Source organism: Schistocerca piceifrons, chromosome 2, assembly GCF_021461385.2.
Source record: "Schistocerca piceifrons isolate TAMUIC-IGC-003096 chromosome 2, iqSchPice1.1, whole genome shotgun sequence".
Taxonomy (NCBI): Eukaryota; Metazoa; Arthropoda; class Insecta; order Orthoptera; family Acrididae; genus Schistocerca; species Schistocerca piceifrons.
The window spans coordinates 576,978,769-576,996,411 of record NC_060139.1 but is presented as its reverse complement, the minus strand read 5'-3'; the positions used below and the strand labels follow the sequence as shown (position 1 = coordinate 576,996,411).

The window sequence follows — 17,643 nt, the reverse complement described above, 5'->3', positions numbered from 1 at the left end:
ACAATTCCATTTCATCCAATCCAGTACCCCGGGTATTGTCTGTCCAAAAATAATCTCACTTTATATCTGTAATCGGGAGGTGTCCCATCATGGCAGAAGAACATTCGTCTTCTGGTTTGAAGCAGAACATCTTTGAGAAGACTGGGAAGTACATGTTCAAGAAACACACAGTAAAAACAACCAGTTAGACAGTGTGGAAGAATGTAAGGTCTCACTACCTAGTTGTGAATATTTCCAACCTAAACATTAATTGATAATCGTTCCTGAAAAGTGTGGACAGCCATACCCAGGATTTTCATGAAACCATACATAGAAGTTGCAACTGTTGAACATTTTTTTGTGGATGAAAGTCAATTCATCAGTCTACAGAACAAAGTCTGCGAAGTCGGGAGTTAGCTTTCTTTGCTGTAAAAACCATATGGCAAATTCGTTCTGAGTTGGAAAGTCAGCGGGTAGAGGTTCCTGTACCTTATACAACTTGTTTGGATGACAATGACCACCATGCAGATTTCTCCAAACACAGCTAGAACTAGCATTCGCATTCAGAGCATGGGCAACAGAGCATATACTACCTGAAAGACTGTTGTCAAACATCTGTAGTACTCGTTCCTCAAAACCAGGATTGCTTATATTCTGTAGTTGACCTCAAGCATGGAAATCTCCCTATAATATGCCCCTTTCATGGAGATGATGATCCACAGTGGCAAATGTTCTCCAAATTAGTATTTCCCTGTTTGGATAATATTCTGTGTACAAATGCCGTGCTCCTGCAGCATCAAAGGCCAAGTGCATGTCTGCAAGTTCATTACACACAAAATGTTCCATGTCCCATGCATGATAAAAGGAGTAAACAATCTATTACAAGTGCATACTACTGCACCATAACACATTGTCTTACCTTTGGTACAAAACTTGATTATGAACTACATTGAGGTGGAAACGAAGTACACAAATGACTGCTCACTTCAGGTACACAGCACTGAATGAAGATGAAAGGAATTAGTACAGAGTTTCCTCATTAGGGCGTGGGTATCAATGAAAACAATTGATAGTAGACATCAAAACTTATGGATACGTACCGCTGGTCATAGCACCACCAGGCAGACTGATCACTTCTTTGAGGTCACCTACCATTGTCAATATGTGACCCACCTTCATATACTTAAAATTTCTGTCTATATCCAAACTGTCATTCCACAAGAATTCAGTACCTATTTCCAAAACACCCAGTATTTTCTTCTTTTATCAGTCAAATTCAATATCTTCTGTGATATCTAAGGATATTTACTAGGCCTTGTCTTTTTACCTATTTGATCCTCTGCTGCCTTCACTATTTCATCTCTCAAAGTTACCATCCACCTCCGTAGCATAGCGGTAGCGTTACCGCCTACCACACATGGGGCCAGAGTTCGATTCCTGGCAGGGGACTGGGTGTTGTGTGTTCTTCATCATCATTGACTTGCAAATCGCCGATGTGGCGTCACTTAAAAAGGACTTGCAATACGGCAGCTGAACTCTCCCAAACGGGGCCTCCCGGCCAACAAGTCCATACGATCATTTCCATTACTCAAAGTTACCCATTCGTCATCTTCTGTATTCATTTCCCCTGTTCTTGCCGAGCATTGCTCTCCTGGAACTCAATCTCTCATTCTCTCAACTTATCCAGGTCCCATCTTCTTAATTTCCTACCTTTTTGCAATTTCTTCAGTTTTAATCTATAGTTTATAACCAATAAATTGCGGTCAGAAGCCACATATACCCATGAAAAGTCTTACAATTTAAAATCTGGTTCCAAAAATCTCTGTCTTGTCATTATATAATCAATCTAAAACCTTCCAGTGTCTCGAGGTCTCTCCCAGGCATACAACCTGCTTCCATGATTCTTAAACCAAGTGTCAGCGATGGACCAATTAGGCTCTGTGCAAAATTCTACCACGCAGTTTCCGCTTTTATTCTTTTCCCCCAGTTATTATTACCCTATTTTTTCCTTTATTTTCCTTTTCCTACATTGAATTTCATTACCCCATCACAATTAAATTTTTGTTTCCTTTAACCATCTAAATAAATTCTTTTACTTCATCATAGACGCCTTCAATCTCTTCATCACCTGTGGTGCTAATTGGTGTGTAAACTTGACCATTATGGTGGGTGTTGGCTGAGAGAGTGTCTTGGTCACAATAATGTGTTCACTATGCTGTCAAAGTAGCTTACCCATATTCATATTTCCTTATTCATTATTAAGTGTATTCCTGCATTACTCCGATTAGATTTTGGATTTATAAACCCTGTATTCACCTGACTAGAATCCCTGTTAGTCCTGCCACCAAACTTCACCAATGCCCACTATCTTTAACTCCAGCCCATCCATTTTCCTTTCTAAATTTGCTAACCTAGTTGCCCAATTAAGAAAGTTAACATTCCTTACTGCTATCCACATAGCACCAATTTTATTTCTCCTGATGATGACATCTTCCCAAGTAGTACGTGCCCAGAAATGTTAATGTGGGACTATTTTACCCCTGGAATATTTTACCCAAGGGAATGCCACCATCATTTAACCATACAGTAGAGCTGCATGCCCTCGGGGAAAAATTACGGTTGTAGTTTCCCCTTGCTTTCAGATGTTTGCAGTACCAGCACAGCAAGACCATTTTGGTTAATGTTACACCAAATCAGTTGCCCTCACAACTACTGAAAACGCTACTGCCCTTCAGAAACCACACATTTGTCTGATATCTTAACACAAACTTCTACTTTGTGGTTGCATTTACAGTAGGGCTATCTTTATCACAGAGGCACCAAGCCACCCCACCGATGGCAAGGTCCATGGTTCATGGGATAGTGACTGAGAAAACTAGAGAATTCCTTCCAGAGAACTCACATGAAATCCTCAGGGAGAGTTTACAACTGGTCAAATGCAATACAGTGACACTGAACATAGAGAAAACAAATCATGTTAATTTCAGTTTGATAAGGGGAAACAATATGTTAAATTAAATGTATATGTTGTCTCTGTAGACTGTAACAAACACAAAATTTATAGAAATGAATATTGATTCTCATATGAAGTGGTGTGAGCACACAAAGATACTTGCAAAATAGGATGTTATCAGCATGTGACGCCCTCAGAATCCTGCCAACAGTGTTTAACAGCCAATGCCTTTTTCCTTATGTACTATTCACATCTATATTCAATTCTCACCTATGGAATTCTACTCTGGGGAACAAATGCACAAAATATGAATACTGTTTTCAAACTACAGGAACAGGCCATAAGAAAAATAACCAAACACAGTAGTCATGCACATTGTCAAGATCTGATCAAAACAATGTGAGCTTTAACTGTGCCATATGAGTACATTTACCAGTCAGTTCTGCACATCAAAAATAAAATTGATAATTACTGTACAACACTGTAGAATCTGCTGTGTGGGTTGCTGTCCCACTCATAATTTGTGTTAACCAGTGATGTTATGTGAATCCAATGGTGTAGTGTCGCGTGTGCTGCGACAAGTGAAATGCAGCTGTAAAGCAGTTTCCACCCCAGCCGCCAGAGGCACCATGTTTTGCATATCTTCTTATGATTTCTATGTTTTGCTGTACTTTCTGTCACTCCTGTTTACAGTAGCAATGAGTAACCTACTTTTCACAAAATACTCATGCTCAGAAATGTTAATGCTAATGGTAAAGTGCTCCCGATCTACTCATCTCCTGTAACCATCTGTTTTACAAGCAAGTAAACAAACCTAGTTTTTCATAAACAAAGATTTTTAATCCAGATCAATTTCTAGTCTCAGATTTCATTTCAAAGGCCAGTGAGCCCTATTTACGCTAATCCCAACATCATCATGAAACAAGGGCTAGACAGAACCACAATCTAACATAACATTCACGACACTCCATCTTGTTTTCGTTACCCACCGTGATAGCAGTGTCCCAAGCGGCCAGCAAGCAACACTTCTGAATACGATATCAGGTGAGTGTGAATACTAATGTTTATATTGATTTATAACATGTTTTGGCAATAGGGTGTCTATGCACTACCATAAAAATTGACAAGAACTACAAAATGACACCACATTTGTCATTCTTCAGTTTCACAAGGACTGTGGACGGTATGTAATGGTACATTACAGAACAGTTTTTAGTGAGTCTCTTGTAATGTACAGATATTTACTGATTTGTCATTTTCCTTTAACAACAAAAAATTGCTAGTGAACGAAGGAAAAGACAACCTTTTAGGGAAAGCTGTTGTTTACCTACCCCAAAAAGTGGAGTTTTGTTCGCTACACTTTCAGCCAAGTCAGTGAATTTGGAACACAGGAATCCTACATCACTTACCCAAGAATATGCGAGCTTCCTTTGATGCTAACATTGTATACAAGGCTGAGCTGGTTTCCTTGACGACATTGATATTTTCATCTACCAAAGCAACAGAAAGTTTCTTTAATACACTGCCAATAAGCAACACAACGATGTCCTCAGTCAGTACAATATTTTCATCAGTTTCCTTTTCTGGTTGCAGAACAAGTGTTGCCAAATCTGAAGGGCCAATTTCACCAAGGCAGCGTGATGCCCCAAGCTGCACCTAGGGAAGCAAACATTTATCTTTCTTATTGAACAAATGTGATCATAGTGAGAAAGAAAATATCCAAAAAATTTATGAAGAATGAGAAATTAGTTAAAATGACAGTCAAATGCAGGTAATTCAAAATAATATTTCAGACCATGTAATAAAAGTAAGAAAGTGCTATACAGATCAAATGTGAATTTTAAAACCACTAATATTCACTACAACATTAACGATTTCACATTTTATTGTGGCATACGTGTGAAAATTAGAATGAAAGTATAGTTATTTCCAGACTATTAAGACCACATCTTTTCCAAGTTTTCTCCTTCAATTATGTAGGACTATTTTGCAGATCGACACAGCTGTAGCGATGGGACAATTGACTGTTTTTAAGAACTGACTGAAACTAGTCTCCTTCGGTTGTGAATGTGATTTAAATGTTTTCACTCAATCACCATGTCTGAGTGGTTTTATTCAGTGCGAGACAACTGACTGAAACCAGTCTCTGTTGGTTGCAGCCATTACCTGAATGTTTTCACTCTCTCAATGGGTTTGAGTGATTTTACTTACATACATTGTCAGCCTTTTTGGTTTTGACAATTTTTTTTAGGGACAAATAAAGTGTCTTATTTAAAGGAGATGCGAATAAAAAGTATACTTTTAAAAGCAAAACATTTTCAAAATATATTTACTTACTTAGTTAAATAAGAATTTTTGTACTTGTGGTACCTAATATCAATTTTTGGTTGGTTTTAAAAGTTTAATACCTAATGCTGCACTGTAAATTTATGAATGTATAAATGAACAATCACTTTTTAAAATGTTTTTATTTGGTCGGTTTCTTCTCTGTTTGTTCGATAAAAATTTTGCAATTGATTTTAAACTAATTTTGCAGTAAGCTGGAGACTTGCACTTTCAATTCAGCTCAGAACTGGATGACATGCAATATGAACTGGCTTTTGAGACTGGTGTGTGGGGGAGGACACTTCGTTTTCGATTGGTCGGTCGGTCTTTCTGTCCGTCTGTCTGGTACAAATTTTGCAGCTGATTTCAAACAAACTTCTTGATACGTTAAGACTTGAAACTTTCAACTTAGCTCGGAACTGGATGAAAATGCAATATTAACATGCTTTCTTTTCTGGTATAATACTGCTATTTCCCTGTTTTCCTGTTTCAGTTGCGAATGTTCTGCAGTTAAGAATGATTGCTGAAGTTTCCAAGTGAGCTCACATCTCTCATATTTTTACATTCATGGTCTTTTCACGAGATATACACAGGAGGGAACACTGTATTGGTTGACCCAGTTGAAGAGAAACCGAAATAAATCTGAAATTCACAACATGTCTCCACTGTAATCTCATCAAAATCTCTGAAATCAACTGAAAAATTTCACACAATTGAGACTAAAAATTAGAAAGTAATTATTCAAATAAAAGAAACTTTCTAATACAACATATTTTTCACTTAAAACGAAAGAACGAACAATTCATACAATATGCAAAGCTACAATGGTGTCTAATGTTTTCGTTTGATTACTCCCACAAACTAGTTTCACTCAAAAGAATGAATGAATAATTGAATCAATATGTAAAATTACAACTGAATGAGTCGCTGTTTTCCAACAACCGAATGAATGGACCATTTTCACTCAGTTGTTATCATCACTACACATCTGCTTACTGGTACTCATACTGATACTACATGAGAAGAAGAAGAAGAAGAAATCACATAAGACTCAGAGCTGGGCTTAACCCTCCATTGCTTGTGCAGATGACACTTATCATCCACATGATTTTCTCACTATTTTATTTGACTGGACTGGACTTCAGCACCTTATTGTTAACCTCCTCCACCCCCCCCCCCCCCCCACCACCACCACCATTAGCTTCAGCCAGTGTTAGCTTTCAGTTACATGAGTTGCACTGTTTATGAAGCACTGTTAAAGCATGGAGGAAACTGGTCAGCTGCACGAACTCCATTGCGACAATCTGACAAAGTAAATGCTTTCATAGATTGAATACAACGTTCACCTGCGTAATTTTAGGCATATTGAGTCTAATTACAATTAATCTGATTTTTACTTATAATATTTACCTATGGAAATTAAATATTCTTTTTACTGTGGAATGGTATTATGAGTTAAGTGATGAAGATGCTTACAGTGATACTGCTGACTAGGAGAACGAGGACTGTGTATATGAAAGTGGTCATTAATCAGGAACAGATCAAGAAGAGTCAGAAAATGATGAATTGGAATCACAGGAACGACAAATTCAAGAGGATGTATTTCTTCTAGAAAAAAATGGAATAACTAAATCACAGAAAAGTAAATATCCTACAAATGTTACAACAAGCTCTTGTAATATGCATTTATCAGGACCCAAAAATGAAACTCATATAACAAAGACAGAAACAGCTATCTGAAGTTATTCTTTGATGAAAACATAATATGCATTACTGCAATAGATACGACTATTTCTAAATCTACATCTACATCTACATAATTACTCTGCAATTCACTTTTAAGTGCTTGGCAGAGGGTTAATCGAACCAAAATCATACTATCTCTCTACCATTCCACTCCCGAACAGCACGCGGGAAAAACGAACACCTAAACCCTTCTGTTCGAGCTCTGATTTCTCTTATTTTATTTTGATGATCATTCCTACCTATTTAGGTTGGGCTCAACAAAATATTTTCGCATTCGGAAGAGAGAGTTGGTGACTGAAATTTCATAAATAGATCTCGCCGCGATGAAAAGCGTCTTTGCTTTAATGACTTCCATCCCAACTCGCGTATGATATCTGCCACTCTCTCTCCCCTATTACGTGATAATACAAAACGAGCTGCCCTTTTTTGCATCCTTTCGATGTCCTCCGTCAATCCCACCTGGTAAGGATCCCACACTGCGCAGCAATATTCTAACAGAGGACGAACGAGTGTAGTGTAAGCTGTCTCTTTAGTGGACTTGTTGCATCTTCTAAGTGTCCTGCCAATGAAACGCAACCTTTGGCTCGCCTTCCCCACAATATTATCTATGTGGTCTTTCCAACTCAAGTTGTTCGTAATTTTAACACCCAAGTACTTAGTTGAATTGACAGCCTTGAGAATTGTACCATTTATCGAGTAATCAAATTCCAATGGATTGCTCTTGGAAATCATGTGGATCACCTCACACTTTTCATTATTTAGCGTCAACTGCCACCTGCCACACCATACAGCAGTCTTTTCTAAATCGCTTTGCAACTGATACTGGTCTTCGGATGGCCTTACTAGACAGTAAATTACAGCATCATCTGCGAACAACCTATGAGAACTGCTCAGATTGTCACCCAGGTCATTTATATAGATCAGGAACAGCAGAGGTCCCAGGACGCTTCCCTGGGGAACACCTGATATCACTTCAAATTTACTCGATGAGTTGCCGTCTATTACTACGAACTGCGACCTTCCTGACAAGAAATCACAAATCCAGTCACACAACTGAGACGATACCCCATCAATGAAGCTCATGCAACTTTTCTAGGGAAAGGGATGCTAAAGAAACAGATGTTATAGATCAGAGTTTTCATTGGTTTACAATAAATGTGTGAATCTCTGAGACACTCTAGAATGAATGTATTGAAATTGTGGGATAATTCAAAGGGCAACAGATTTGAATCATGTTACTTATGCGTGTGTGAAAACTGATTCCGTTTGCTCTTGAGATGTCTGATGTCTGATAGTAGCCATGATAGGGATGTTTACACAGAGACTGACAAGTTGGCTGTTATCAGAGACGTACTGCAGGTATTTACGAGCTATTTCTAAAAACATGTTCACTTATTGTGTACCTTACCACATGTGTGTATTATACTTAGATTTAAACAAAATACTTCTAAAATCATTCTTCATGGAATAAAAATCACAGTTGCTAGTAATTTTCTTAATCTATCCCACGACTGATTGAGAAGCTTAATGCTTCATCTTCAGGTGCCACCATGTATTCATGAAAACATAAATGTGGTACATGAAGGAAAAGCTTTAAGCTTCAAAACCAGTCACTGATTAAATTAAGAAGACTGCTAGCAACTGAAGCAGACTTTTAGTCTATAAATATGTTTCTCAGATGTGGATGTTCAACTGAGCAAATATTTTGCAAAACCATCCATACACACAATTCAGTGTGTCCAAATACACCATTTATGTTGTGGATGATATCTGTCATCCACACAAGTGACTGTGTCAGGAACTATCACGTGAGTAGCAGAGGGTTAAGGTGGGTGTGAAAGTGTTCAAAGTGTTAGGGAATCTTTCAACCCACCCAAGTTTGGCCACCACTTAGGATGGCAAACAGTTGTGAGACAAACCAGATCCCACATATGTGGGTTTACTTTCAGATTACTCTTTAGTGTCTTTTGAAAAGCTTACAAGTCTTTACTTTGGGAAAAAAAACCTGCAGTTACTGACCTAACTACGTCAAAAGTGATTTTTCTCTCCACATTCTTGTTAGACAGCTACTACATAAGAAGATCCAGATTCTTGAACACCACATCCTACTTGGGCCAAATTGGCAATAGTGGTCTGTGTCAGTCAAAAGGCAGAATACTGATATGGTCTGTTCGAATAAACACTATCACCTATTGACAGAACACTAGCACAGTGCATTATTTTCTTCAGTTAAAAGATGTAACATCCCATAACCATAATCTAAGCATCACACATTTTCATGGTTCAGGCATAGTATGGTTTCAAGAATATTTCACCTGCCTTTTCATGGAGCATCACCATGGCAGGATGAAACAAGTCACACATATTCCAAGTACTGTGCAATGACCAATGTCAGTCATTTTGAGCTCTAAGTTCAAGAGCAAATCAGATACATACTCTTGCTACAAAAAAGTTGACATTAATTTTTGCATTATGCTTCCTGAACAACTGACTGGTATGTCTGGAAGACAATTAGCTTAGCTAAGATAGTTTCACACACATAAAATGATGAAAATATGATGTGTTTGTTCAAAGAGATGAATGCTATTTTGCGAGTCAGAACCCTAATTACATTCCATAATGCCCAAAGTCTTCACTGAAAGTTTATAGTTAGAGGATACAGAACTAGGCTGAATTAAATTTGGGAATTTTCTCTTGAACATTATAGTTGCAAAAATTTCCATGCCCTTGTCTTCTACAAATGAGAAGATGTGTGTACAACTCTTTATTACCACTTTAATAATAATTAAACATGACAAAAGGGGTCAGAAAGCTGTTATTATTCCTATATAACATATGAGCAAGTCTTTGTACTGTATTTTTGTTATCTGTTTGTGGCATTCCTTGGGCAGTGTGTGGTGGATGGATCTTGACAGCAGAAATTCCTACATCCCAGCAGGAGTGGCATAGGGCAAATGACACCATACGGAGCGCCAAGGAGGACCTCAAGAGTATTCTACTACCACGTAAACCCATGGCTGAGCAAGATGAAAATCTTAACAATTAAAAAAATCTTTTACTTAGCATGAGGTTAGCTACTACTAAAACCAGATGTTCATACTCACATGCATGTAATGAAAGTTAAATGACATTCGGGAACAGAAAACTTGTTTTATTTAGTAGAAGTCAGATAAGAAACAACTGTACTATTATCATTAAAGGGGAATATCAGTACTGAAAATGTTGAAAAGTGTTCTGACTTTGATGGATATTACATGGCTGTTTGTTTCAAAAATCTGGAGAGGAAGAGTAAGCACTGAAAAGCAAACGATCATCACTTTATTTCAACTCCAATGCTCAGATCTGCTTTCCAATAGACAAGATATGTTTCTCATATTACCTCTTTGTCTTCTGCAGATGTAAGTCCAACAAGCACACACAGCAACCGATGTAAAATGCTTTCCTCACAATCTTCTGAAAATCCTCTTAAATTTTTAAGTGACAAGTATAAATCCCTCAGTTCTGTCTTTCTTGTCGAAAGCTGCATAAAAAAAGAGAAAGGTAACATCAGTTATTTCAACAGAAGAATTAAATTTCACTGTAAATTTCTGCTTCATGTGATACCATTTTGAATGATTCTATTAGTGTATATGATATTCTAAAAATTGGAACTGCCGACAAGCAACATCTAATTTTGAATCCTATTAGTCCTAACTGTAAAGAATAAAGCTTATATATAATAATCAATCACATTAGATCTAGTGATATGAAATAAATTATGATATAACTGTATGTCTTTTCTGGTGTGATTGTGGAACGATCAATATCCAGCTCTCCGGGTGAGTCAGGCCACACAATCTTTTGACAACCATTCTAGTCATAATCTTAAGGTGCTGCAGTTCACAATCACTGCTCTGCTTTTGAAGAACAGAGAGGATGGGTAGGTCTATCACTGAAATATTATGCAGCGAGTGGGAAGGGTGTGGGTGGGGGGAATTGGGAGGGAAGAGGAGAAATAAAAAAAATTAAAATAAAAAAATGATATTGTTTCTTTTGGAAACAATTCTACAAGCATATAAGGTACTTTTGTAATTAATAACATTCAGAGATGAAATGATGTCTATCAATTACATTATATTTATTCCTGACATCACAGATTACATTTATTTACACTTTGAAAGGAAATGCTTTATATCAAACCCAATAAATGTAGCAAATTACAGAAAAAAACTCTGCAAGCATAAACTGTTAAAAGTCATTCAAAAGAAAGTACTGTCACATAATATCAAACTTCTCTTCTGAAACTTTATGCTACAGGTCCATCAATACTTCACTATAATATGAAAACAGCCACCCAGAGTCTAAATTTGAATGCACAAGACAAACTTCCTTCAGCACAACATGAGATGTCTCAAACACCTTGGTAGCATGGAAAGTTGCTTTTCCAGTAAATTTTGTGGAGAGATTTGTGTCCCTACAGAATATTTTACATAGCCCACTTGTCATTATAGGTACACACAACAGTCTCTTTGCCGTAACAGCATTAAAGGAATTCATTATCAACCCATGGTTGATTCAAGAACCTAGAGCTGTGAACACAGCCTTAATAGGCTGGTCTGTGACCATATGAGATGAGAGCATAATTTGAAGGTCAACTCAGTGCATTTCAGTGTTTCCTTTACCTTTGCCTAAAGTATTCATCCCTTCATGTTTCTCAAAAGTTTATTAGTCTAATCACTAAAAATTCATTCTCCTACAACAATGAAATAATTTCCATTTTTAACTCTGAATACAGGCTTAGTTTTATCTACAGACTAAGATTTCCCAACATTTTTGCGCAACAAATACACTGACAGGCAAAAAGAGTGAAGCACTTAGAAGCCATGTAAGATATCAATATAAAGTGGTGCACCTCTGGCAGGTGTGTAAGCGATTAGATTTTGAATACTCTGTGACATTTAGAATGACTATCAGAATGCCATATTGTTGCTCATGTTTACTTTTGCTGCCAGGCCAGGTAGGGTATATAAGGGACATGAACAGCGTCAGATGTTGAATGATCACTGTGTAGGATGTGGAGAAGCTGTAGGCTTGTATGAGACAGTGTTACCAGGACCTGAATTAGTTTGAAAGAGAATTTATTGTGGATCCCGATCGGGCCGGTTGGTCAAATCGTTCTTCATAATGACATGTGGGGCAATTGGATGTGGCAGTGACCCAAAGTTGGAATGTAGGGTTACATGAAGTCAAGCACACTTGTCACCAAGGTTCCAGTCAACCTCATCTGATCACAACAAGGGAGGATCGCCATATCATGCACCAAACACATTGTAACCCTTGATGTTGGTGCCTATCATATAAGAACAAGTAACAAGCTCCCTGCAACTGTCTGCGGCATCCTGCACCACTGTTTAGAGACTTAGAACAGCCATATTAGTGAATTACCATCCCGTATGTAGGTATCATAAACATCAAAATACAAACAGCTGCATATAGAGTGATGTTGCGACTGGAAGCATGATCTACATATGAATGATGTCACACTGTATTCAGGAATGATTCACGTCGCTGCACCCCCATGTGATTTATCATTGGTGACCTTGGGATAGGTACCATCTTCCAACATTTTCAAGTGACTTCACAGCTGGTAGTGACTGATGGAACTCTGATGGCCCAACAGAATGCCATGGACATCTTGCGTCCTCATGTGTTACTTCTCATGCAACAGTTTTGTGGCACCAATTTTCAACAAGACAATGCATTTGTGTCTTTGAACGATCTGCGTGATGACCAGCTAGATCCCCATATCTGTCCCTGATAGAACATGTGTGGAACTAGCTTGAATGACAACTCCTTCTTGTGCCAGTACTGAAGATATCAAGGATCAGTTACAACAGTTGTGGACCATTTGCCTCAGAAGAGCACACAATGGCTTTATGACACCCATCCAAACCAATGCATGCATTCTGACCACATGGATTTCAAAGTCATATTGATAAATGGACTCATACTGCCAAGTTCTTTCGAAATTTGACTTTTTTTTATAAACACTTAAATAACATAACAAACCATTACAACCAGTGAAGTTTAATTTCATTTCCTCCTCTCCTTCTATGTGCTTAATTTTTTTTTTTGGTCACGCTGTGTAGTATCTGAATGATGGGATTCAAAGAGGTCTTTAATGTTGTGGATCAGTTAAACTGCACTGCCTATTAGACAACAGGACACATGCTGAATCGAGGTGACTGAAATGCTAATCATTTCTGCAGAACGTACTAATGTATGTGTCCTGTCTCTAGTCGTTCAAGGTGTTCAGTTTTTTTTTTCTGAATATGTGGAGGGTGTTGTGTTGATAGCATTATCCATTGCAAAGGAATAGGTCTCGGTTAGGTTGAAAGGTACTAGATGTCATAATCTGCAAAACTAAAGTGCCCTATCTCATGTTTTTCACATTTATACTTGTGTATTATGAAGATATCTCGTTTAACTGATGCGCCATATGAAAGTTCTCTCAAAAACACACCATTTTTTGTACATCATGTTGGGCAAAAGTGAGGGAAAATATTTCAGCAACATCTAAAATTTTTACTAAAATGTGGTCGATTTTACATGCCATTTAGAGTCATAGTTTTTCGTGCAGATAATCAACTTTCGGCGTATTTAAAGATTATATGCAATTCTCAGAGTCCAATTTCTGCATTAATTAACTATCAGTTATTAATTTCAGGAATCTGCTGTCCTCAGCTTTACATTATTATATGGGAATGGCAAAAAATGCCAAATTTTGCACCATTTTGTACAAACTGCCAATTTTACATTATGTTGCTAAAAATCACAAGTTTTGCATTATTTTTTTGCTTTATTATTTACATGAAATTTTCCTGTCCCTAACATCATTGATGTTAGTGTTCATTTTTGTCAGCAAGACTTAAGGTTTCAAAGATTTGATAAAGGAGTTGAAAAGATGATTTCTGCTAAAGCTGTTATTGTTCTGCAATTGATTACCTACATCGCTACAGAAATTACACAAGCAGAACATATATAAACAAATGCTTCAGCTACAATAAAACTGACACACAACTATTCATATTCAGATTAATTATATTATTTGAGCTGGTTTTTGTATGATTGCTTTATATCTTAAAGATGAAATGATAAAAAACATTGACTGTATTTGAGGACTTAAGCTCTCATTATACTGAGTGCAAGGGACATAAAACAATACAGAATATCAATAATTATATAATTACACAAACACAATGTGTGAAAGGTCTACTTTATTACCTGCAAATAAAGATGTTTCAATCTCTCCACATGGCAGCTAGAGTACATTTCAGCTTCCAAGAAATATTTTATTTCTTCCTCCAATGTATATTGTTTTCCTCCATAGACTGTCCGCTGATATACTTTCTGAATCTCGTTAAATTTAGGTTGAGCTGGAAAGGGACCTAAAAGTCTGATTCCTGATGAGAGACACTCAGCATTTTTCACTATTATAAATTCAAGTAATCTGCAAGCTTCTGCAGCTACATAGCCATCAGATTTCACAACTGGTACCAGAACACTAGTGCACATTCCAAGAAACTTTTCTACAATCAGTGCTTTAACTGGAAGACATTTATCAAGAAAGTGCAAAAGACAATTACATGCCGCAATTGACAAAACTCCTTGGTTTTGTTTGTATCCTTGTCTCACGATGTTAATAAGTTGGTGGATAACTTCTCGTATAACAAAAGTTGACAAAGCATTCAGAGAACTTTCTGTTAGATTACATCCCAGCAAGTCAGCAAATGCAGCATATCGATGAAGTGATATTATCATCTCTTCACAAGTCAGCTGTTGATGAATATCGACTGCCAGCTGAAGTAATATCTTCTGTATTACTCTAGGTTTGTTTTTTGACAAGAACAGTATCAATTTCACTTCTGGTGCCTGTGAGTTCTTCTGTAAAATAACAGACAAGAGACATAGAACAAGAAAGTATAAATTCAAAATACAGTTTTACATAACACAATCATATAACAGGAACAAGGAGAAATGTACGACTTACAACATAACAATTACTCATCAGTCAAGACCAATGAAAAATAGACTAACTTCAATTACAAGAGACAATCACAAATATCCTTTCGTATGGAGCTGCACCAAAAAGAGGAACAATATAAAAGGTGTAACAGTCAGCAGACATCCTCCGCCAAAAGTATGCACCTATGGGCTTCTTTCTCTGTTCCCATGAAGGGCAGGTGTCCTGTTGTTCTTACCTACCCTTGCAAGTGTTTCATGGCATTTGTCAATAATCTTTGATGCTGCAGGATTTACTCCATTAATATTATGACGTCAATATGTATACAGACAAAACTGCAGTTCTTTTACTATTTTCATATTACAAGATATGCTACTAATTAGAAAGTATCAGAAAAATACTTGAATGGCCCAGAAGTAGAATGGAGTCACTTCTATCTTTCCACACACAATTTCTATACAACAGCAGTCCTTCCAAATTAACAGCAGTCCTTCCAAATTAACTGGCTCCACTCCACACAAGTTATATTCAAGCCACTCCATAAAGTTACAAACTAAAAATCTTTTGCAGTACAACAATCACTTAGTAAAAAAAAGTTCTAAGAGTACAAGGGTGGAGAGGGAGACAGAGCAAGAGAGAGAGAGAGAGAGAGAGAGAGAGAGAGAGAGAGAGAGAGAGCAGTATTGTCCATAAATATAAAATTAGCAACATACCTGAAGATATTCTAAGGTATCCAACATTTGCTGAGATTTAATGGTGGGAGGAGCTGGTTCTGGTAAGCTGGATGTGTATCCACACAAAGCAGTTACAGTGCCCACATCAAATAGTAAGCGAAATATTGTCACAATTACGATATCCATATTTTCTGAGAGAAGACATTTCACTTGGTCCTCTGAAAGTATTTTTTCTAGCTGCTTCAGAAGCTGTTCAGCATTAAATATATTGTAATTATACATCTCTTTGCTGTTTTTCATGGTGAAGATTGGTAGAAGATGTCCAATTATGTAAGGGCTGCATACCTGTGAAATTAAATTTCCATTTTACAACAAATTCATAACAGAAAAGTAGGTGTTGAGATTGGGGTATTTATATTTAACCACAAATGCATCAAATTTGGAAAACAGTCCCTTTCTTCAAACGCTGGGAGGCAGAGGATACAAGATGTAACAGTTCAGAAATTTATGGCTGTAGAAGTATGAGAGATCACTTTATATATCAGGCATCACTTACAAGGAAATGAACAGACCTATTCTGTCAAAACAGACCATGACTTTTAGGTCAGCCTCACTTAACAATATATTATTTCTTGGCCTGGAAAATAAAACAAAACTGATCATTGGCTAGCTGTTTTTTTTTAAGGATATCTGAAAAAAAAATTATTTTTTTGTGGCCCTTGCCTATCAATCACTGGTATGAATTTGAAACACACTCATCCCATCTTTGTTCACACTTCAAGAAATACTCTTATATCTTCAACACTGCAGTGCAGCAGATGGGGAGCCATGTAACTGTTTTACTTCATGCTATCAAGATCTACATGAGCAAAGAGCTGAAGCCACCAACAGAAAGAGCTGTGAAGATTATATGACATGCAAAAAGAACACGAAACTATAAGATCAGCATTTGAATATAATGTAGACATAGACCCTCTGCAAAGTAAGTGAAATGGTTACGATATTTAAAACGCTAGTATGAAATCTGATTACAAACTACTCACAAAAGTATAGTTACAAACCACAATTACCTTATCAGACAATAATAAGCAGTAACATATCAACTGTCAAAAGCATTTTAGGTGTGTGTGTGTGTGTGTGTGTGTGTGTGTGTGTGTTTCAATGTCACTGCACACAGTATAAAATTAGAATTCAGGATAAAATAGGAGGTGGTCAAAAATAAATGCAACGTTTAATTTATGACTCTGTGTGCTTCTCTTTCAAGTTGAACAAAACTCATTTAAAACACTGAGGAAAAATTTTATAAAATAAATGATTCTGTCTGGTGTAATCTAAACTTCTGTTACAAATGCAAAAGATAAGACGCCACGTTTTAGCAAATCTTGTGTATACAATGATGACAAGGAGACCACATGCAAATCGGATTTTTGTAATTTTTTTATATTTACGGTATATGAAGTTCAGAACTCAAATCGCAACATCCCACAGCAGCTCAACGCAAGTCTAAAAAATTCCTGAGAAACTCAACTTCAAAATTTTCTGAGCATCTTTAGTGGCCTAAAGTACGGTCAATCTTTTTCAGCACACAGTGTCATTCTCCAGGAGAATGCTTGCCTGTCACACAGGGGTCATGTGTTCAAATACAAAGCAACATAATTTTTTAAACAAAGGTGCATGTTCTGCGAGCATTGCAAAGAAGTATAAAATACATAAAGATAGAGAAAAGATGGTAGCACTCAAAATTGGTAATCGTTAGATCATTGGTTTGAATCTCGTTTCAGTAAGAGGTGCATGGTGTCAATGGGCCATAGGCAGTTCAGGCATTAGGTAATGAGGTAGCGCAATGAAGAATAGAAAATAGTATTTCCCGGTTTAGTACTTCGCACAATGTAAGGTATGTGCTTCGATGCAATCAAGCAGATGATGAAGTGTCTCTCTCTCTAATGTACTTGTACAATTCTTAC

At 37.0% G+C, this 17,643-nt stretch overlaps 1 protein-coding gene across 1 annotated transcript in view; it reads right to left on the bottom strand.

The window, feature by feature from the left end:
• Positions 1–17,643, bottom strand: part of LOC124777774 (serine-protein kinase ATM-like) — a 470,606-nt gene that overhangs the window by 192,333 nt on the left and 260,630 nt on the right. Inside the window, exons 24-27 of the mRNA XM_047253284.1 lie at positions 15,719–16,024; positions 14,267–14,926; positions 10,383–10,523; positions 4,342–4,588 (exon numbers count right to left, since the gene is read on the bottom strand). Of these exons, the coding sequence (XP_047109240.1) occupies positions 4,342–4,588; positions 10,383–10,523; positions 14,267–14,926; positions 15,719–16,024 (1,354 nt within the window). The remainder of the gene's footprint in view (positions 1–4,341; positions 4,589–10,382; positions 10,524–14,266; positions 14,927–15,718; positions 16,025–17,643) is intronic.